The sequence below is a fragment of the Camellia sinensis genome, chromosome 2 (genome assembly GCF_055761805.1).
Source record: "Camellia sinensis isolate YWXY chromosome 2, ASM5576180v1, whole genome shotgun sequence".
In the NCBI taxonomy this organism is placed as follows: Eukaryota; Viridiplantae; Streptophyta; class Magnoliopsida; order Ericales; family Theaceae; genus Camellia; species Camellia sinensis.
In genome coordinates this window covers 182,611,207-182,628,485 of record NC_138962.1, presented here as the reverse complement: position 1 = coordinate 182,628,485, position 17,279 = coordinate 182,611,207, and the positions used below count along the sequence as shown (strand labels likewise).

General features: G+C 39.1%; 1 protein-coding gene across 3 annotated transcripts; it reads right to left on the bottom strand.

Moving 5' to 3' along the window:
• Window positions 1-217: 217 nt before the first annotated feature.
• On the bottom strand, window positions 218-16,367 carry LOC114279343 (serine/threonine-protein kinase BSK2). Of its 3 annotated transcripts, XM_028221576.2 has the most exons (11): window positions 15,867-16,367; window positions 15,520-15,743; window positions 13,125-13,260; window positions 12,425-12,558; window positions 10,351-10,456; window positions 9,161-9,246; window positions 7,399-7,587; window positions 7,113-7,271; window positions 1,884-1,997; window positions 973-1,015; window positions 218-845 (listed from the first exon to the last, which is right to left on the bottom strand). In XM_028221576.2, exons 1-11 carry the CDS (start codon window positions 15,946-15,948, stop codon window positions 661-663), a joined length of 1,458 nt encoding a protein of 485 aa, XP_028077377.2. In that variant the 5' UTR covers window positions 15,949-16,367; the 3' UTR covers window positions 218-660. The 3 variants fall into 3 exon arrangements, with proteins under 3 accessions (XP_028077377.2, XP_028077376.2, XP_082772458.1); XM_028221575.2 differs by lacking the exon at window positions 973-1,015; XM_082916332.1 differs by lacking the exons at window positions 218-845; window positions 973-1,015; window positions 1,884-1,997 and adding an exon at window positions 5,601-6,760.
• Between the last annotated feature and the right edge of the window lie 912 nt (window positions 16,368-17,279).

Below are 17,279 nucleotides of genomic sequence, written 5' to 3'. Positions count from 1 at the left end.
CTATAATCAACTCAGTAGGAGATTAAGGGTTCCACCTGTTCAAATCTTTCCAAAACCAAGACACCGCCTTTTCAGGCTACAACCTCCAATTTGCCAAAATAAAAATGTGACCAAACATAGAAACACATACAATTCCATAATCAACATGGATTTTGAGCCAAGCAGAGCCAGAGGACTAACTACAGCTTGAAAATTACAGTGATCTTATCACATGTAGTTCCCACATCAATAGCTAATTTATAGATATTATTACTTTTTTCATGTGGCAGTCCATGGAGGCTTTCCCATCTATATGCTAAAACCCATAATGGATTAAGTTCTCTAACCAAGTTCCATGCCAAAATCACAAGGACTGAAGACCAATATCTAAAGCAAAATGGCATTGATGTCATTAACTAATCTACTTATTTTAGCTATTTTAAGAGCTTTATACATTTCTGTGTATGGAACTACTTTGTCTACAACAGGGGGGTGGAAACTGAAGTGTAACCTGTCACCATTGCTAAATTTGCCACCACATGAATCTCTTCCAGTCCTTAGCAATGTGTTTGATCTCATTTTTGCTGCATGAAGCAGAGCTCAGAGGTTGTAAGTTAATTGCGCCAGCTGTTTTGTTTCTTTGTCTCAATGGCAGCGCCATCATTCAGCATGTCTTGGGCATCAGTTTCCATTCCGAGTTTGGAGAGGGAAAGAGCCTGGAAGTAGAAGGCAGTAGGCCACTCGGGCAAGCACACCTGAGCCTGCATGGCATCCCTTAGTGCAAGTTCCGGTTGGCCAATCATCAAGTAGGAGAGGGCTCGCCTCAAAAAGACAGTGCCAGAAGGGACAGACATCATTGACACCAACTGCATTTTTCAATTAATGGTTTGAATCAATATTTGGGTACATCTTTGTGGATGTTGGGAAATGGAGCAGATATTCATGAAACAAAGCAAGACGCCAAACTAGATAAATGACGGAAAGAGAGATTACCAGATGTGTGGTCATTCATCAAGGGTGCTGGAAGTGGTAAAAACTAAAAACCAAGCAAGCGTAACAAAAAGGTAACAAAAGAAAACATGTAAAGCTGGCAATGAACAGTCATGAAATGCAAAAAATCAGTTGCATGAGAAAATATGGGATGAAACTTCTCTCTCTTTTTCAAAAGGTCATAACTGATATGCCTCATAAAGCAACTTGGTTACGAATAGGGATGTAGAAGCATGAAAGGTATTATTGCAGTAGTTGTATTTTGTCGTGCATGATTCTGATATAGACAAATTACATGATCATAAGCTTTTTCTATGTCCAATGTACATATCACCCCCAGCACCACACTCCTCAATCTAGGGGGCCGGGAAGAGGGCTACGGGGGAGGGACAGGGTGGAAGAGGTGGAGAGGTGAGGCGGAGGGAGGCGTGGGGAGGAGTCGGGGTGGGAGGGAAGGGATTACAAAGCAGTGGGTGTGCGAGGTTGGGGAGTGTGGGGAAGGGGTTGGGAGGTTGGGGCAAGTGGGAAGGGACTGGCGGTGGCAGGGAAGGGTCTACTGGCACCGGGAGGAGTTGGCCAGCAAGGATGTTTTGTTTCAGAGGGAAGAGGGGAAAGAGAGGAAGGGGAAGGGTAAATTTGTCATTTTACAAAATATTCCCACCCATTAGCAATTATTTTGCAAGTTTCCATCTCTAATGTAATTATTTTTTATTTTCCCATTTTTGGGTAATTTTCCCAAATATATAAACCCTTGCATCAGTGCAAATAAGGATTTGACATTAAAAAATAAATGAATTGAATCTGAGAATATTCTATTGATGCTTTAATGAAGATTCAATAATAAAACAAATAGAAATTCATACTCATTGAAATTTGGTAAATGAGTCCACCAGTAGAATAAGTACACTCCATACCTTTGAATAATAATCAACGGCGCTCTTGAAATCTTTGTCCCTAAATGCAATATCCCCAAATTTCTTTGTGTTTAGCATATCTTGAACTTGCTGAGTCCATTCTTGGAATGATAGCTACATGAAGATCACATTCCCATGAGATAATATCTTATTATATGTAAGACTAACTAAAGCCAAAAGCATGAACATAACTACAAGATTGAATAATAAATTATAACACAGAGCCATACTCAAGCCAAAAACAAAAAGAAGTCATGCAGAGTATAATAACTTCTTACGTATAATAAAGGACAACGTGACATCAATATTTTAATTTTAAAGTGTAAAGCCTGTAAGTCAAAATTTCTATCATTACCTATCTAGTTTTTCAGTGGATCAAGTGATGACCAAAAATTTTCTCTATATTTAATTTAAAAGTGTAAAGCTAAGGTCAAAATTTCTACTATTACCGATCTAGTTTTTCGGTGGATCAAGTGACATCCCAAAATTCTCCCTTTTTTTTCTTTCTTCTAAACAAGATTTTACTAAGATGAAGCAGAAAAGGGCATGCCAACCATATATAGACCTATAAATCTAGGGTCAAATTTTCTATTTTTTATTACCTATCTAGCTTTTCAGTGGATCAAGTAAAGCTAAGGTCAAAATTTATATTATTACCTATCTAGTTTTTCAATGAATGAAGTGATGGCCCAAAATTCTCACTTTTTTTTTTTTTTTCTTTTAAACAAATTTTTTTTTTTTTTTGATAAATAATAAGACTATTAGAAAAGCATTAAAGTGATGCAAAGAATACAAAAGAAATAGCAGCCAAAACAGTCCGCAGAATCTCACTAGCTAAGCAAATCCTCCACAAAATGTACAAAAGTGAACACATCAGGATCCACCGAACCTGCAACCTAACTATGCAAAACCATAATAAGCGTACTTTCTAACCAAAGAAATGAATGACACTTGTTCTGAAAAATACGTCTGTTATGCTCCAACCAAACTAACCACAATAAGCAATGAGAAGCAAGTAACCAAGCCTTCCGCCGCCTCTTACCCACCCTCGCCCCATCCCAACTGAGCAACACCTCCAACACCAAGCCTGATTCGTACACCAAAGCCGAGACACAACGGGGCATTGCACAAGCAAATGATCAACTGTTTCCACATCTCTACAGCACAAACAACACCAATTGACCAATACATGCCGCCGCCAAATCAAATTATCATTAGTGAGAATACGACCCAAAGCAGTTATCCAAACAAAAAAAGTTACCTTGGAAGGAGATCTTGTCGCCCAAATACATTTCCAAGGAAATGCACCACCACTACCCCCTGCAAGCACCTTATAAAATGATGACACTAAAAAAACACCTTTAGAACTTAGAACATCTCATACCAAAGAATCCACCCCATTCCCTCCCCCCCCCCCCCCCCAACCCAATACTACAACCCATACAAAAAACTCAAAAGATCCACCAATTTGTCTAGCTCTCAATTCTGAATATCACGTCGAAGACAAACGTTCCAAACAACTAATTGCCCGTGACTCACCCTAACCGAAGCAACCACCCCATTAGCGGCAATCGCAAATATCAAAGGGAACATGACCGCCAAAGACAGCTCTCCACACCACCGATCCCGCCAAAAACAAACTCGATCTCTTGCTCCCACTTTAAAGCGAAGTCATTCCCAACAAACCTCCCTCTCCAACCAAATCCCCTCCCACAATCCTCGACCATAAGGCTGAGCCACCCTCTTCGAACACCAACCCCCCCTCTCCTCCCCGTACTTAGCTACCACCACCCTCCTCCATAGCCGCTCCCTTTCCCCTGCAAAACGCAACAACCACTTCCCCAATAGAGCTTAATTAAACACCACCAATTTCTGCACCCCCAAACCCTCCATCTCCTTCAGAGTACAAACCTTCTCCCAGTTCACCAAATGGTAATGAAAACCCTCCCCGCCCCCACGCCACAAAAAATCTCGTTGCAACTTCTCCAACCTCTTTGCTACCTCGATAGGAATCACATGCACCAACATAAAGTACGTCGGAAAATTAGATAGAACACTCTTGATCAAAGTGATCCGCCCTCCTTTTGACAAGTACCGTCGCTTCCACCCCGCCAACTGCAGCTGAACTCTGTCCATCACCCCATCCCACACCCCGTGTCTCCTTAAAGGAAGCCCCCAAAGGAAGACCCAAATAAGAAACTGACAACATTACCACCTTATAGCCCAAGACAACTGCCAACACCGACAATTGGTCCACCTCACCTACCGGTATCAATTCTGATTTTGCCAAATTAACCCGCAAACCTGACACTGCCTCAAAACATAACAATACACACCGCAAATTGCCAATCTGATAAGAATCCGCATTGCAAAAAATCAGCACATCATCAGCATAGAAAAGATGAGAAACCACCAAAGAACCAGGTCTCATACCCACTTCGAAACCTGATAACAAACCCCTTTTGGACCGCCCTAGAGAACAGACGACTTAATGCCTCCATAACCAAAATGAACAATAATGGGAACAAAGGGTCACCCTGCCGTAAACCTCTCTAAATGGGGAAGAAACCTGCCTGTGTGTCATTAACCAGAACAGACATTCGAACAGTAGAAACACAAAATTGTATCCACCTCCTCCACCGCTTCCCAAAACCTGTCATCTCCATCATGTACAACAAAAACTTCTAGTTCACATTATCGTAAGCCTTCTCAACATCCAGCTTACAAATTATCCCCCGTTTTCCTTACCGGAGCCGTGAATCCACACACTCGTTAGCCACCAGAACAACATCCAAAATCTGTCAACCGCCCACAAAAGCATTCTATGATTCTGACACCACCCTCTCTAACACGCCCTAAAGTCTATTAGCCAAAACCTTGGCCAATAGTTTGTAAACACTGCCCAAAAGACTAATAGGCCGAAAATCTTGAATGCCCTCCGGCCCCCCTTCTTAGGAATCAAAGGTATAAAAGTTGCATTCAGACTCCACTCAAATTGCCCAGTTCGATGAAACTGCTCATACATAGCCATCACCTCCCCTTTCACCACCCCCTAACAATGTTGAAAAAAAAGCAATAGAAAAACCATTCGGGCCCAGTGCCTTATCCCCAGGCATGCTTCTCACCCAAATTTTCCCATCTCTCCTCCGTCATTGCTTTAGACGCCACATACTCCCCTGACTGACCCAGCACTTCCCCACAAGTCTCATCTTCTATCAACTAATTTGTCAGGGTAAGCCCTGCATCCTCCACTGTACCTTTTCCAGACTTCACAACATCAAATCTCCCACCACCAGCTGCCGAGGACTTAGACTCATCGTCGGCACACTAGGCTCCTCCAACAAAGCCCACGCCACTACCCCACTTGACAACAAAGCATCACCATTGTTAATTTGGCGACTTGACCCAATTTTGTCACGCAGAGATCCGAGCACCCGATCAATAGTCAGGTTAATTTGTGCCCCCATTGTTAGCACTGGGCCTCTCCTAGCGTCGGTCCTCTCTTTTTGATATGGGCTTGAACTGTTAGGGCCCAGTCCACGACTCCTATTGCCAAATCTTCTCAACTCTACTAAAGAAGCCCACTGGATGTTAGGCTCCCATTCTGCCCCTACGGTCCATCCACCCCTTATGATTTGAGCCCAACTATTTACCTCCAAAGCCCACCCCCCTTTTCTCAGTTGTCTGCCCCAAGGCCCAAGACCTAAAATATTTCCCCCAAATCTTTGATCAAATCCCTCAAGATCCTCAATCCAAAACATCCCCCTATCATCACGCAACCAGATACTACCTTCCTTTTTCGGCTGCCCCCCACCTCGCATTTCCACTGCCGGCTGAACAACCTCGATCGTTGGCCCAACCTCCGGCCACAGAGGTAGCACATATTGCCATGACTCCCGTCGGAGCAAAATCTTAGGTGCTATGCTGCCACCACTTTGGAGTTGCATTCAGACCACACCTAGATCCGCCGAAAGCTCATCAACATCCACCAAACCCCTACACTTCTCACCGATGGCCCTATACGTCTTTACCCCGCAAAGATGTATGGGTAATCACACCACCCTCACCCACACCGTCGTCTCTGGCCCAAATGTCATCCCTTTATCGCAAAAAGTTGATGGTGACCACCATTGCAAACCCAAATCACACCTGTCAATTACCTACCAGCACCTCAAGACCTCCCCAGCTTTTAGTCGTGAAGGGAACATGAAGAGAAAGGCTTGACCCCAACTGGTCGGATTTCCACCGTCCTCGACATCTTCCACCACGAGCTTACCCACTCCATCATGGCCAAAAACCCCACACCCTTACCCCCCACCTGACCCAAACCACCCCTCCTCCACTACAACCTGAATCAATTTATCACCGTTGCCCATAGGAGGCACGCCTCCTGCAGTCAGTGGCTCACCCCTTTGCACCACTGATGTCCCTTTTATGTCACTAGACTTCAAGACCCAGCCCTTCCCCTTGGCAAAGCCCTCAATAACTCCCTCTCATCTATCCATGAACTCCGAAGCAGGAAGAAAAGTTTGATATCACTTGCCCTCAGTCGTAACCACAATCTAAAACGAGGCCCCTCCATCCTCCACACCTCAAGTCCAGACTGCCACACTTCGTCATTTTCCATCCAACCGACCCAGAAAAGATTGGGTCCCTATGTTACGTGATGCCTCCCGCAACTTCTTAACAATCCACCCCACTTCAAATCCGACCAAAAGCACTTCTCGCCGTAATCCTAAGCCACGTTCCACAATTCCCAGCCGTCAATTGCCTCGTTGGTCCCTTGATACCTCCTGTATCTCAAAAGATTGACCCACAAGGAAGAGAATCCTACACCGCGGCCCAGTCTTCGCCTTCACCGGAAACATTCCAGGTACCTATTTCATTCCGCCAGAAATCGCTTATATATTAGGAAGGTAGAATTTTGAGTCCTATTAAAAATTCTTTTAAACAAGATTTTATAAAGATGAAGCACAAAAAGCCACGCCAACCATATATAGACCTGTAAATCTAGGGTCAAAATTTCTATTATTTATAACTACTACCTATCTAGCTTTTCAGTGGATCAAGTGAAGACCTAAAATTTCCTCTTTTTTTTTTTTTTTTTTTTTAAACAAGATTTCATTAAGATGACAGACAAAAGGGCACACGAACCATGTATAGACCTGCAAACTGCAATCTCCATTAACCATCAAATTGCGTGAAAACACAACAGGATTATTTGCTCACCTCATTTTCTGCACCCTCTTCATCTTTATAACCTGTTTTAAGCAAGATATCATGAACCGTAGTAAGGTCCATCCTTGCACAAGCCTTTCCAAGAGGAGAAAGCATGGTTGGCAGCACCACTGGAGTTTTCATCAGACCCATCAAAACATGTGACACAACCTAGAAATATCAATGTGAATGAGATTTTCTTCAGATAGACATAGCAATGAAGTCATCAAATGCAAAAAACAACTCAGTAATTATGTTCACACACAGTCCTGTTCAAAACTAGTTATCAAAGTTTCACCTCTTTCTGCTTTTGAAGGGGTTCTACCGCAGTAAGAAGAAACTTAATATCTGGTCGATCTCTAGCCTCATACTGGAGACATTTTGAAGCCAGTTCAACCAATGCAGTTGCATCTTCATCGGCATATTGTCCTTCCAAGGATGAATCCATCAGCAACAAAACATTTTTTCCCCTTATAAGATCCAGTGCCTGGAGAAACAATTAAAAAATAATAATAAATGTGACAACCTTCAATGGAATCAATATAAGCGACATTGAGCAGTGATTTGGTTATGTAATGGGTTAAAAACAGATAAGTGGGAAAGAGACTAATAGCATGTTTTCCAAACAAACAGAAGTACAGATTTTCACAACATATAATAGCATTAACATAAAATATATGTAAACATTCTTATCTTTGTTCTGAGCTTTCCTGGGGTAGTGTTTCTCAAACTAAGAATCCAATATTGCAGAGTACAAAGAAATATTTGTCCAGTAAGCCATAAAGCAGTTAATTGCTAACTTCAGTGAAGTAAATATGAGCAAGCACAACTCTTGTACATAGTTTTGAAAATATTTTTCAGTTCCACTTTCACTTCAATCCTCACCTGAAGACAAATGCATCCTAAAATTCTGCAAAAGTGTCTTTTCTAAACCTCCTTACCTTAGAGCTTATAGGTGTATGCAGCTCAAACAGATATGCAAGTCAGCCACAGAGATCCAGCAGTCCCATGTGGAAGTGTTTTTACTGAATCTTAAAGTTCAATGATTTCTCCATTGTTATTAAGTTATATTCGACAATTACATAACCATAGATATTTAGGATACACAAACAAATTTTAATAATCATTCAATCTATAATTACACATACACCCAGTTTTAGCCCCCATTAATAGGGGTTTGGGGGGTAATTCTATTTCCACACACCATTTTCTCTCAGTTCACACACCTGATGAATAATTTTTTTATTACAATTATATTATCAAGCAAAAGGACTAAGAAGAAGGAAATTAGCATACAATGGGGTGGAAATTTTAAAGTGTGAACTTAGAAAATGTGTGAACTGCAAAACATTGGTGTGCAGAAATAGAATGACCCAGCTTTGGGAGGGGTGGACTAGGTACAAACCTAACCTTTGACCGTTATATACTATGTGGTTGCCCTCAGATTCAAACGCACAACCTCAAGGTTATTAGGCTGAATGTTAACCACTAAACCAGTGGCCCTCTAATTAATTACAATAATTACATTTTACTTATTCAAAAGTGTTTCTGATTTAACCACTATGCTGCCATTTGTACAAACCTTCATAATTATACATCACAGAAATAAGTTAGAGTGAACCAGCTAGAATCCATCTTCCAAGACAAAAGTGTGCTAATAATAATATCAAGAACAACTTCATTGGGAGAAATTTCTCATTCTTTAGTTACTTGTCAAGGAAAAAAAAACAAAAAATCTCATTGTTTAGTTATAAATTATCATCCACATCATACCTAGAAAGAACTAGTATTTATTAAAAGGTATACCAACCCATGTAGGTTTTTTCCTTTGGTGATGTGTGTTGCTCCACAGTGGCCCCAACCTACCACTAGGCAAGATACAAGTTATACATCATCTTATTTGCTACACATGCAAAGCTTGCCCATTCTTATTATTATATCATCATATGCATTTATAAGGCCAATACTACAACATGATTATAAAGGAAAACAAAATTGAAGAAGAATCTTAAAAGAGTAGAGAACAACTGAGATGGTATATGTAATAGAATGTATAGTACATGGCTTGGTGGGATATGCTTTCCACTCAAAAGATCCAGAAGAACAGTTCCGTAACTGTAGACAACACTCTCTGGAATGACCCTACCTGCAAAAAGTCAGCACCCAAATCATATGGACTGAATATAAATTCTTAAGTCTTGACTCAGGTACAATAGAGAAACTATAGCCTCACCCAATGGACATTGAAAAGAAACCCAAAACATTGTGACAATTCCAAACACTTTTCACCGAGTAATATAATCCACATAATTTTATGGCATCTAATTCAAATTACTGCCAATTGATTATAGATATGGAAGAAAACAGATTGAGTAGAGCCGAATATTAGGATGTTAGAGCTTGATTTGGTGGAAACTTAATCACGTATATGTAAAGCTTAACCTCTGGCTTAGCTAAAATGTTAAAGCTAGGTTTGTTCATATTTTGCACAACTCTGGCTCATTCTCAAGCCTATCCAAGCATGTGAAATAGCCCATAAGAATGCAGTTTAATGTCAGTACAACATATTTCAATATGTGTTCGCATTATTGATACAGTGAACAAATTTAGGCACCAAATTTTGGATACCATCTGATCAGTCACCAATGCATTGGTATAAGACATGAAAGATAGGGCCATTAAATCAATGCATTGGTAACACATCAGATAACAATATGCCCTATTTAGTCCCCATTGGATTGAGATCTAGAAAATGTAGATTGGGTATAGACTTAACATTTTACACATCTATGTGTTAGTAGTCAGCAATTACATTTATTTAATCAACAAATGAACAAAACATTTCCATTTTTCAGGGTGAAACTAAACTCCAATACTCCCAACATGTTACCAGTAATTATCATAAGATTCATAATACATGACAGAATGAATGGTGAAACATAGACCATGAGATCCCACCATCCAAACATGAAAAGGATAACTTGGCCACAGGAGAAAATTGACATCTTAAGTCAATTTAATGTCCTCTTCTAAACCTACAGTTTACATTTCATGTATGCAATCATTGTCCAGTGATTACACCCAAAAAAAAGAATTAAAAAAGGGAAGGTTCTAGTGGTTACAAACAACAACCAAAGAAAAACAGCATGCTCAAACCAGATAAAGAAAGTTCTCAGAAGCAAACCCCCTACAATTAAATTCTTTAACTAATAAACAGAAACAAACAGAAAGTGAAAACATCTGGATGTACCAGTACGCAAAAACTCAGGTGGAGTATAAGCCAGATTGGTGCTATAACTTTTCCCATCTCGGCTATTTTTCATAAGACCAAAACTAGATAATCGGGGGTCACCATCCTGGCATAATAACAAATTGAGTTCACCAAAAACCAGATAAGTTCACTGCAACTGCCAGAAAACATATATATATTCGATGCTAGATGGAAAATGTGAGCAAATATAAGCAATACATCATGTTCTGAATAATGAATGGAGCAATACATCATTTCAGTAAACTTGAAGAATGAGCTGAGGGGAAAATGGTTCACATAAGTAATCCAGATGAAAAACACCTCACCATGAAAGTTTTCTTCATACAGAGAAACCTGATATTTTTTTCCTATTATTTTTAGGTAAATTCCTTTTTTCCTGTTAGATAAGTAAAAGACAATCACTTCACATAAACAAGAAGGGGCAAAAACCAAGTATTTTTAATTTTCCAATTTCATGCATGTCTTAGAAATAGAATTGCTTAAATATAAGCTAGCACTAAAGTATGTGCCTGCCTAAGCATGTTAGTATATCAACACACAGGCATATTCTCATATAAACTATTACAAGTATTATAAAGAAGCGGCAATGCATATATATGACATGTAGCTAACTAAAACAACACTGCATGTGAGCAGAGGAGAAAGGGGGGAAACTTGAGCTATAAAAGAGTCCAAAAGCATGATTAGGAATCATCAAGGGTAGGTAATATTCCCTATTTCTTTCTTTTCCTTTGGGTCACTGCTCATTTTCTTTTAAAGGGATCCTTTCCCATTCCTGCTATGTATCTTTGTGCTTTTATTCTCAATTAACTTTGTTTCAATGTCTTCAGCAAAATTATATACTGTTTTAGACAACTGGCAGCAATACCTCACAAATTCACAATGAAAAGAACATCAATGGCCGATGAAAAACCAAAAGCTGAATTACCCGGCATGCCTGTGCCCATAAGAATGCTGAATCACCCACTCATTTGTCATATAATTAATGTCACTTGAACTTTCTCACAATGAAAAGAACATTACCCGACAAAAAAAAAATCACATTATTTTTTGACACAAGTAATGTCACCCAAACTCCCTGTCACATAATTACCATAAAGAACTTAAACTCCTAATCTCATTTCATCTTATGGGCAGAATAACTCACATTATTCTTGGTGGTTGTCTTGTCAATCTATTGTTTTCCAACTCGTCCATGAGTTACTTCTCCACCATATTTCTTTGCTTCTTAAAATGTGACGATGTATGGGTCAATATCTTTTCTATAATGTTCTCCGGTCCAGCTTCTTTGAGAAAATTTCTTTCTGTCCACCATTGTTAACCATACTCTCATTTATTAAGCAAATACATATTCATGGTTTAAGTCATTTCACAACTTCAGGATATCACTCACTTAATATGCTTCTTATTTATAAATCTTACTTATTTTAAGTGATTTCAAAACTTCAGGGCATCAGATCAGCCAATGCACACTTATTTTCATCTTTTATTTATTTATTTATTTATATTTGTATGTCTACATACAAAAGGACTATGTAAGTATTTCACTCTCTTCATATTTTAATCATAATTTTTTTTAATCTTATTGTATATGCAAAGGTTAGGTGTGTACTCAATTTGTTCCCTCCCAAACACACATTAATGTGTACTAATTGGGCGTTGTTTTTAAATTTTTCTTAATCTTATATGCAAAAATTTGACTCCAAGAAAGCAGAAAACATAAATATGTAGCATATCGATTTTTCAGTTAGGAGCTAAGATAATTATGCATGTAAACTGTAACATAGCAAATACCAAAATCACTCCTACCATGTTTGGCAGCATGGAATGCATGCCATGGGTTTGGAATTGGAGCCCCCCGTATTACAAATTGTGAAATAAGATGACCTCCAATTCCAAAGTGTGGATTACACATTGTTTAACACTCTTAAGTATTCACCAAACCCCAGAGGCTCATGCATTCATATTTCCAAAAGTTTAAAGACAAAGCAACTAGTGTGCCCCAGACAAAACTAATCTTTTCTAGAAATAGTAATCATATTCAAATGTGTACCTCATCAAAAAGAACTCGGTAAGCATTTAAATCATGATAGATTTTCCTATTTTCAGCATTGCAATGATCAAGAGCTTGTCCAATATAGCATGCAACTCTTACACGCATTTCCCACGGAAGAGGTTGTTTATCCCCTACAGTAAACAATTAAAACTCAGGCCCACATTATTCAAAGGCGGAAAAAGAACAAATCAACCAACAAGCTTCAGAACAATCTGCATCTGGTAAGAAAACATAATTGAACCTGCAACAAAAGTCTCTGTTACATGGACTCAGGAAGACATAGGGTGCGGGTACATGTCTTTCCGATTCATCTAATTTTTCATGTAGAAGGATACCACAACACAGCTAGGTTTCATATTTTTTAAACACTCATTTTATTTTTTTGTTAAGGTAAATTGGTGTTTACAAATGCAACGTAAATCTTAGAAAAAGTTTTTGAGGGTTGAAAGAAAATTAATTGTTAGTTTCCTCCCAGATTAAGTTCAATTAATCATGCCCCATATATACATGCATACACACACATATGCACGTAATCAATAAAGAAGATCTTCAACTAGGTTGGGAGACTAAATTAATCATGCCCCATACATACATACACACAAACATACATGCATGTAATCCATAAAAAAGATCTTCAACTAAGACAGGAGACTTTCTTCAGAATGCAACAACATTGGAAAAAGTCCAGAAATCATACAGTGAAACAAATGCTTCGAGAGTGTATCATGGGGCATGAATTCTGCCACCAATAGACGTTCATCTCCCTCAGCACAACACCCAATTAAGTTCACCAATCTCTTATGCCGAACCTTGCCAACTCCAGCAGCTTCTAGCTGAAAATAATGTTCTTGAGAAAACATAAGTAGCTTTTACATAATTAACCAAACCAACATGAGTCTCACAGAAAAGAAATGGTACCAAATAAATCAAAAATTATGATAAATAATACCTTTAAAAACCATTAATTAGTTGTACATGTATTATAAAAATCGAAAGGGATCAACAATAACAACTGAAAATAGTGATTACAGTGCCATTGATATAAAATAAGCTAAGAATACAGTTTTTTAATAAGTATTGTTCACAATGCACCAAGGGGGTGCCACCCACATACAATTATAAATTCCAACCGCGGAGAACAGGCCATTCGACAGAGAGATTCTGAAATTGCAGAGGCTTGGTTAAGAAAAAGCAACTATACAAAAACTTCTTCCTCAACAGTCTATGAAATCTAAAATTAATCAAGAGATGGGTAACATTCCTTGATATCCAACTACACAAAATAGACATCAATCTCTAGTTACCATACACATCAGTCACTTCACCTCTTTAAAAGTCCATCGGTTGTGCTCCCCCCAAATGATCCACATCAAACATGATGGTACAAAAAGTCAAGCCTTCTTCCTTTTCCTACCCACTCTTCCAATCTTCCAACAAAACAATAAATCCACCAAACCCAACGAACGCCAAATATGCCAAGGGTTAGAATCATCACCCAAAGGTCCCTAGCCACCATGCAATGAATAAGTAGGTGATCAACTGACTCCCCATCATTTTTCACATGCAATACCAATTCACAATGACTTTCCCACATTTAATCAAATCGTCAATGGTAAAATGAAAAAGATAAAAATTACATGCATCCTTGTCCACAAAAGAAAACTACCTTAGAAATGGTCGTAGGAAGCCATCCCTTTCTAGGGAAAGTATACCAGTCTACCACCTACTAATGCCTCAGAAATATTTCACCTGAAAGCACCCCAATCTTGACCTCTTCCAGCCCAAAGCATCACGTCCGTCCCCATGTTAGGATAACATATAACAAGCTAAGAAGATCCACTAACTCATCCTCCTCCCAATCATTTAATTCCCTTATAAATGAGAAAAGTAAATATCTTCCTATATGAAGATAATCCCCCAATGAAAGGTTGTTTGTCAATTGCAATACAAAAGAAAAGAGAGGGGAAACTAGGGATGGCCATTTTGGCCAGCCCCGTGGACACCCTACCCTGCCCTATGTGAATGGAACAGATTTTACCTTATCCGATAAAAAAATGGGGCGGGAGTAAGTGTTTGTTTCTCCACCCGAAGTGACAGGGGATGCATCATTCGATATGACCTTGTATATATAAGTAAATGTAATATTTTTACATCTTTTGTATAATAATTATGTGTATATATCTATATATACAATCTAGCTCTAGAAGTCTAAAAGGCTAGTATTGTGGGAAGTGTAAAAAACTACAAAAGCATGTACCCTAATAAAAGACTAGTCTGAAAGATTACCAAGTCTACAAGAAGTTTCAAAGACAACTAAAAATATGTACCAAAAGTCTAAAAGACTATCAAGTTTATAAGATGTCTTGAACCAAAAAAAAAAAAACTCTATAAGAAGTCTATATAACATAATAAAAATCTGTACACGTTTCATATTCTCTGCAACTCTCTCTCTCTCTCACTCTGGTTTATCTCTCTACCTCACCCACAGGAGACACAACCCACCAGAAGGAAACACAACCCTGGTAAGATAGCTTAAAACATCACTTTTGCTTGAACCATTAATTAAATTCTCAATTATGATGAGAGCATACTAGTTTGGTTTAGTCAAGTGACAGGGGACAGGTTCGGATGCAGGGGAAAAATCTGCTCTGTGGTCAAGGCCCAGCAAGGTTGAGCGGGTACGGGAATTTCTAAATCCGAAGAAAATCCGCCCTGTTGCATTCCCTAGGGAAACCACTCCTCCCCCCAGCATAAATGCTTCCAAGAACTGACCCTCCCCCCACCCCCCAAACAACAATTCTATTATCCAAAAACACATCACTGATCCCACCATTTAGAGAACCCTTGAAAAGACTTAAGCCATAGGTAATTAAGATCACTCCAGCGTCCCTAAATTTATTTAAATAATCATCAAGAAAAATTCCATTAAAAACCCAACAAAAAAAAAAATTATATCTACGTAGAATCAGCAAAAAAGATTCATGTAACCAAACCCAACCCAGCTAATTGAAACACAAGGCTTAGTTTAATTTGAATCTTTAACCCCAATATGGAAGAGGAAAAAAAAACACACACACACACTATAAATTTACCACAAACTGTTGAGGGTCGGGCCAGGAAAGCTTGGAGAAGCGTTTAACGGCAACAAAGCGATTGTTCTTCAGTTTGCCTCTGTAAACAACATTGGGAGCTTTGTCACCACTCTCAGACACAATCAATTCGCTACTGAACCCATTTGTGGCAGCTCTCAACTCAGCAAGACTATACTCTTTGAATGCAGGAACTACTTGATCTTGATCCAATTGCTCTTCATTAGCTTCACCAACAGCATTCAATCAAAAATTAAAAACACACACACACACACACAAATCCATAATACAATAGAATAGAGTTGAAAAAGAAATTGTATTGTAGTATGTGAAGAAGTGGGTTTTAGTACCTAGATCAGGTTTGGAGTCAGGTTGAGAGGGTTCTAGGTCTGGGGACTGAACATTGGCGGTTTTGGACTGAAAACAGCCCATGCTTGGACTCTACATAGACGACCTCAGAGACACAATATGGTTTTCTCTCTCTGTCTCTCTGTGAAACCCTAAAATGGGGTCGAAGATGGTGAAATGAAGGAGCGATTTGGAGGGTCAATGGGGGATTTCCTGAGCCGAGAGAAGCAATACAAGTGTGGAGAGAGAGAGAGAGAGAGAGAGAGAGAGAGGAGAATGAGTGGGCCGTACAGGGATGATGATTAGAGAACTCAGATTTTGTTTGGGATGATTTAATCAAAAAGTTAATATATGAGTCATATCATTTTTTTTAAAATTACATTATTTCTTTCACACGTCACTTCAAATTTAATTCTTACACAACTCATATTTTATTAAAAAATGGAGATTTATCAATAAATTTTAAAATGTAAACTTATGAACCAATTAGTCCCATTTTTATTCTAGTAAACTGTTTAGTCCCATTTAATTGTGAGGGACGTAATTACCCTCATCTAACCGTTGCTCACAAATACACAGATACACACACAGATACATACACACACACAGAGATACACACACACACAGATACATACACACACACAGACTCCGACTAGCGTTTTGCCTTCGAAATCATCGGAGATCTCATGCGATTGGTCCACACACAGAGATACACACACACACAGATACACACACACACAGATACATACACACACACAGACTCCGACTACCGTTTTGCCTTCGAAATCATCGGAGATCTCATGCGATTGGTCCACACACAGAGATACACACACACAGATACACACACACACACAGATACATACACACACACACAGACTCCGACTAGCGTTTTGCCTTCGAAATCATCGGATCTCATGCGATTGGTCCGAAATCTGCTTCGAGTTCGTTCAAACCTTCAAGATGATCGATAAAGACGGTGATGGAAAGATCACGAGCAAGGAGTCGCCAGCTTGCGAGAGAGAGAGAAGCGCGGGTGAGCTTGCAGACAGAAGGGAGGAAGAGACAGAAGGGAGGAAGACGGTGAAGTGATGGTAAAGTGAGGGATCACATTGATGGCCCCAACAGTATATGAAAACAAAACAATAATGGGTAAAATTGTCCACACAGGTACACTAAATATGAAAAATAGGATTAACAAGAAATAAACTTCCCCATTGATAGGACTTATCCGAACAAAAGAATAAAGTTGGGACTAATTGGTTTAATAGTTTATGAAATGGGATTTATTGATAAATTTCCCATTAAAAAATTAAAAAAAATTAAAAAATACGCTTATTTAAATTATCATAAATTACACCTCCGACTCCGACCAGAGAGCTTACCTGATGAACTGATCATGAGCACGTGAAGAGAGA

What these genes read in the sequence shown, in the direction of transcription:
- LOC114279343 (XM_028221575.2), bottom strand. Translation starts at nt 15,948, where the DNA reads ATGGGCTGTTTTCAGTCCAAAACCGCCAATGTTCAGTCCCCAGACCTA. An exon ending in CCGACCCTCAACAGTTTGTG is followed by an intron (nt 13,261 to 15,519) that starts GTAAATTTATAG and finishes CATTATTTTCAG; the next exon opens with CTAGAAGCTGCTGGAGTTGG. An exon ending in CCCTTCAAAAGCAGAAAGAG is followed by an intron (nt 7,272 to 7,398) that starts GTGAAACTTTGA and finishes TGATATTTCTAG; the next exon opens with GTTGTGTCACATGTTTTGAT.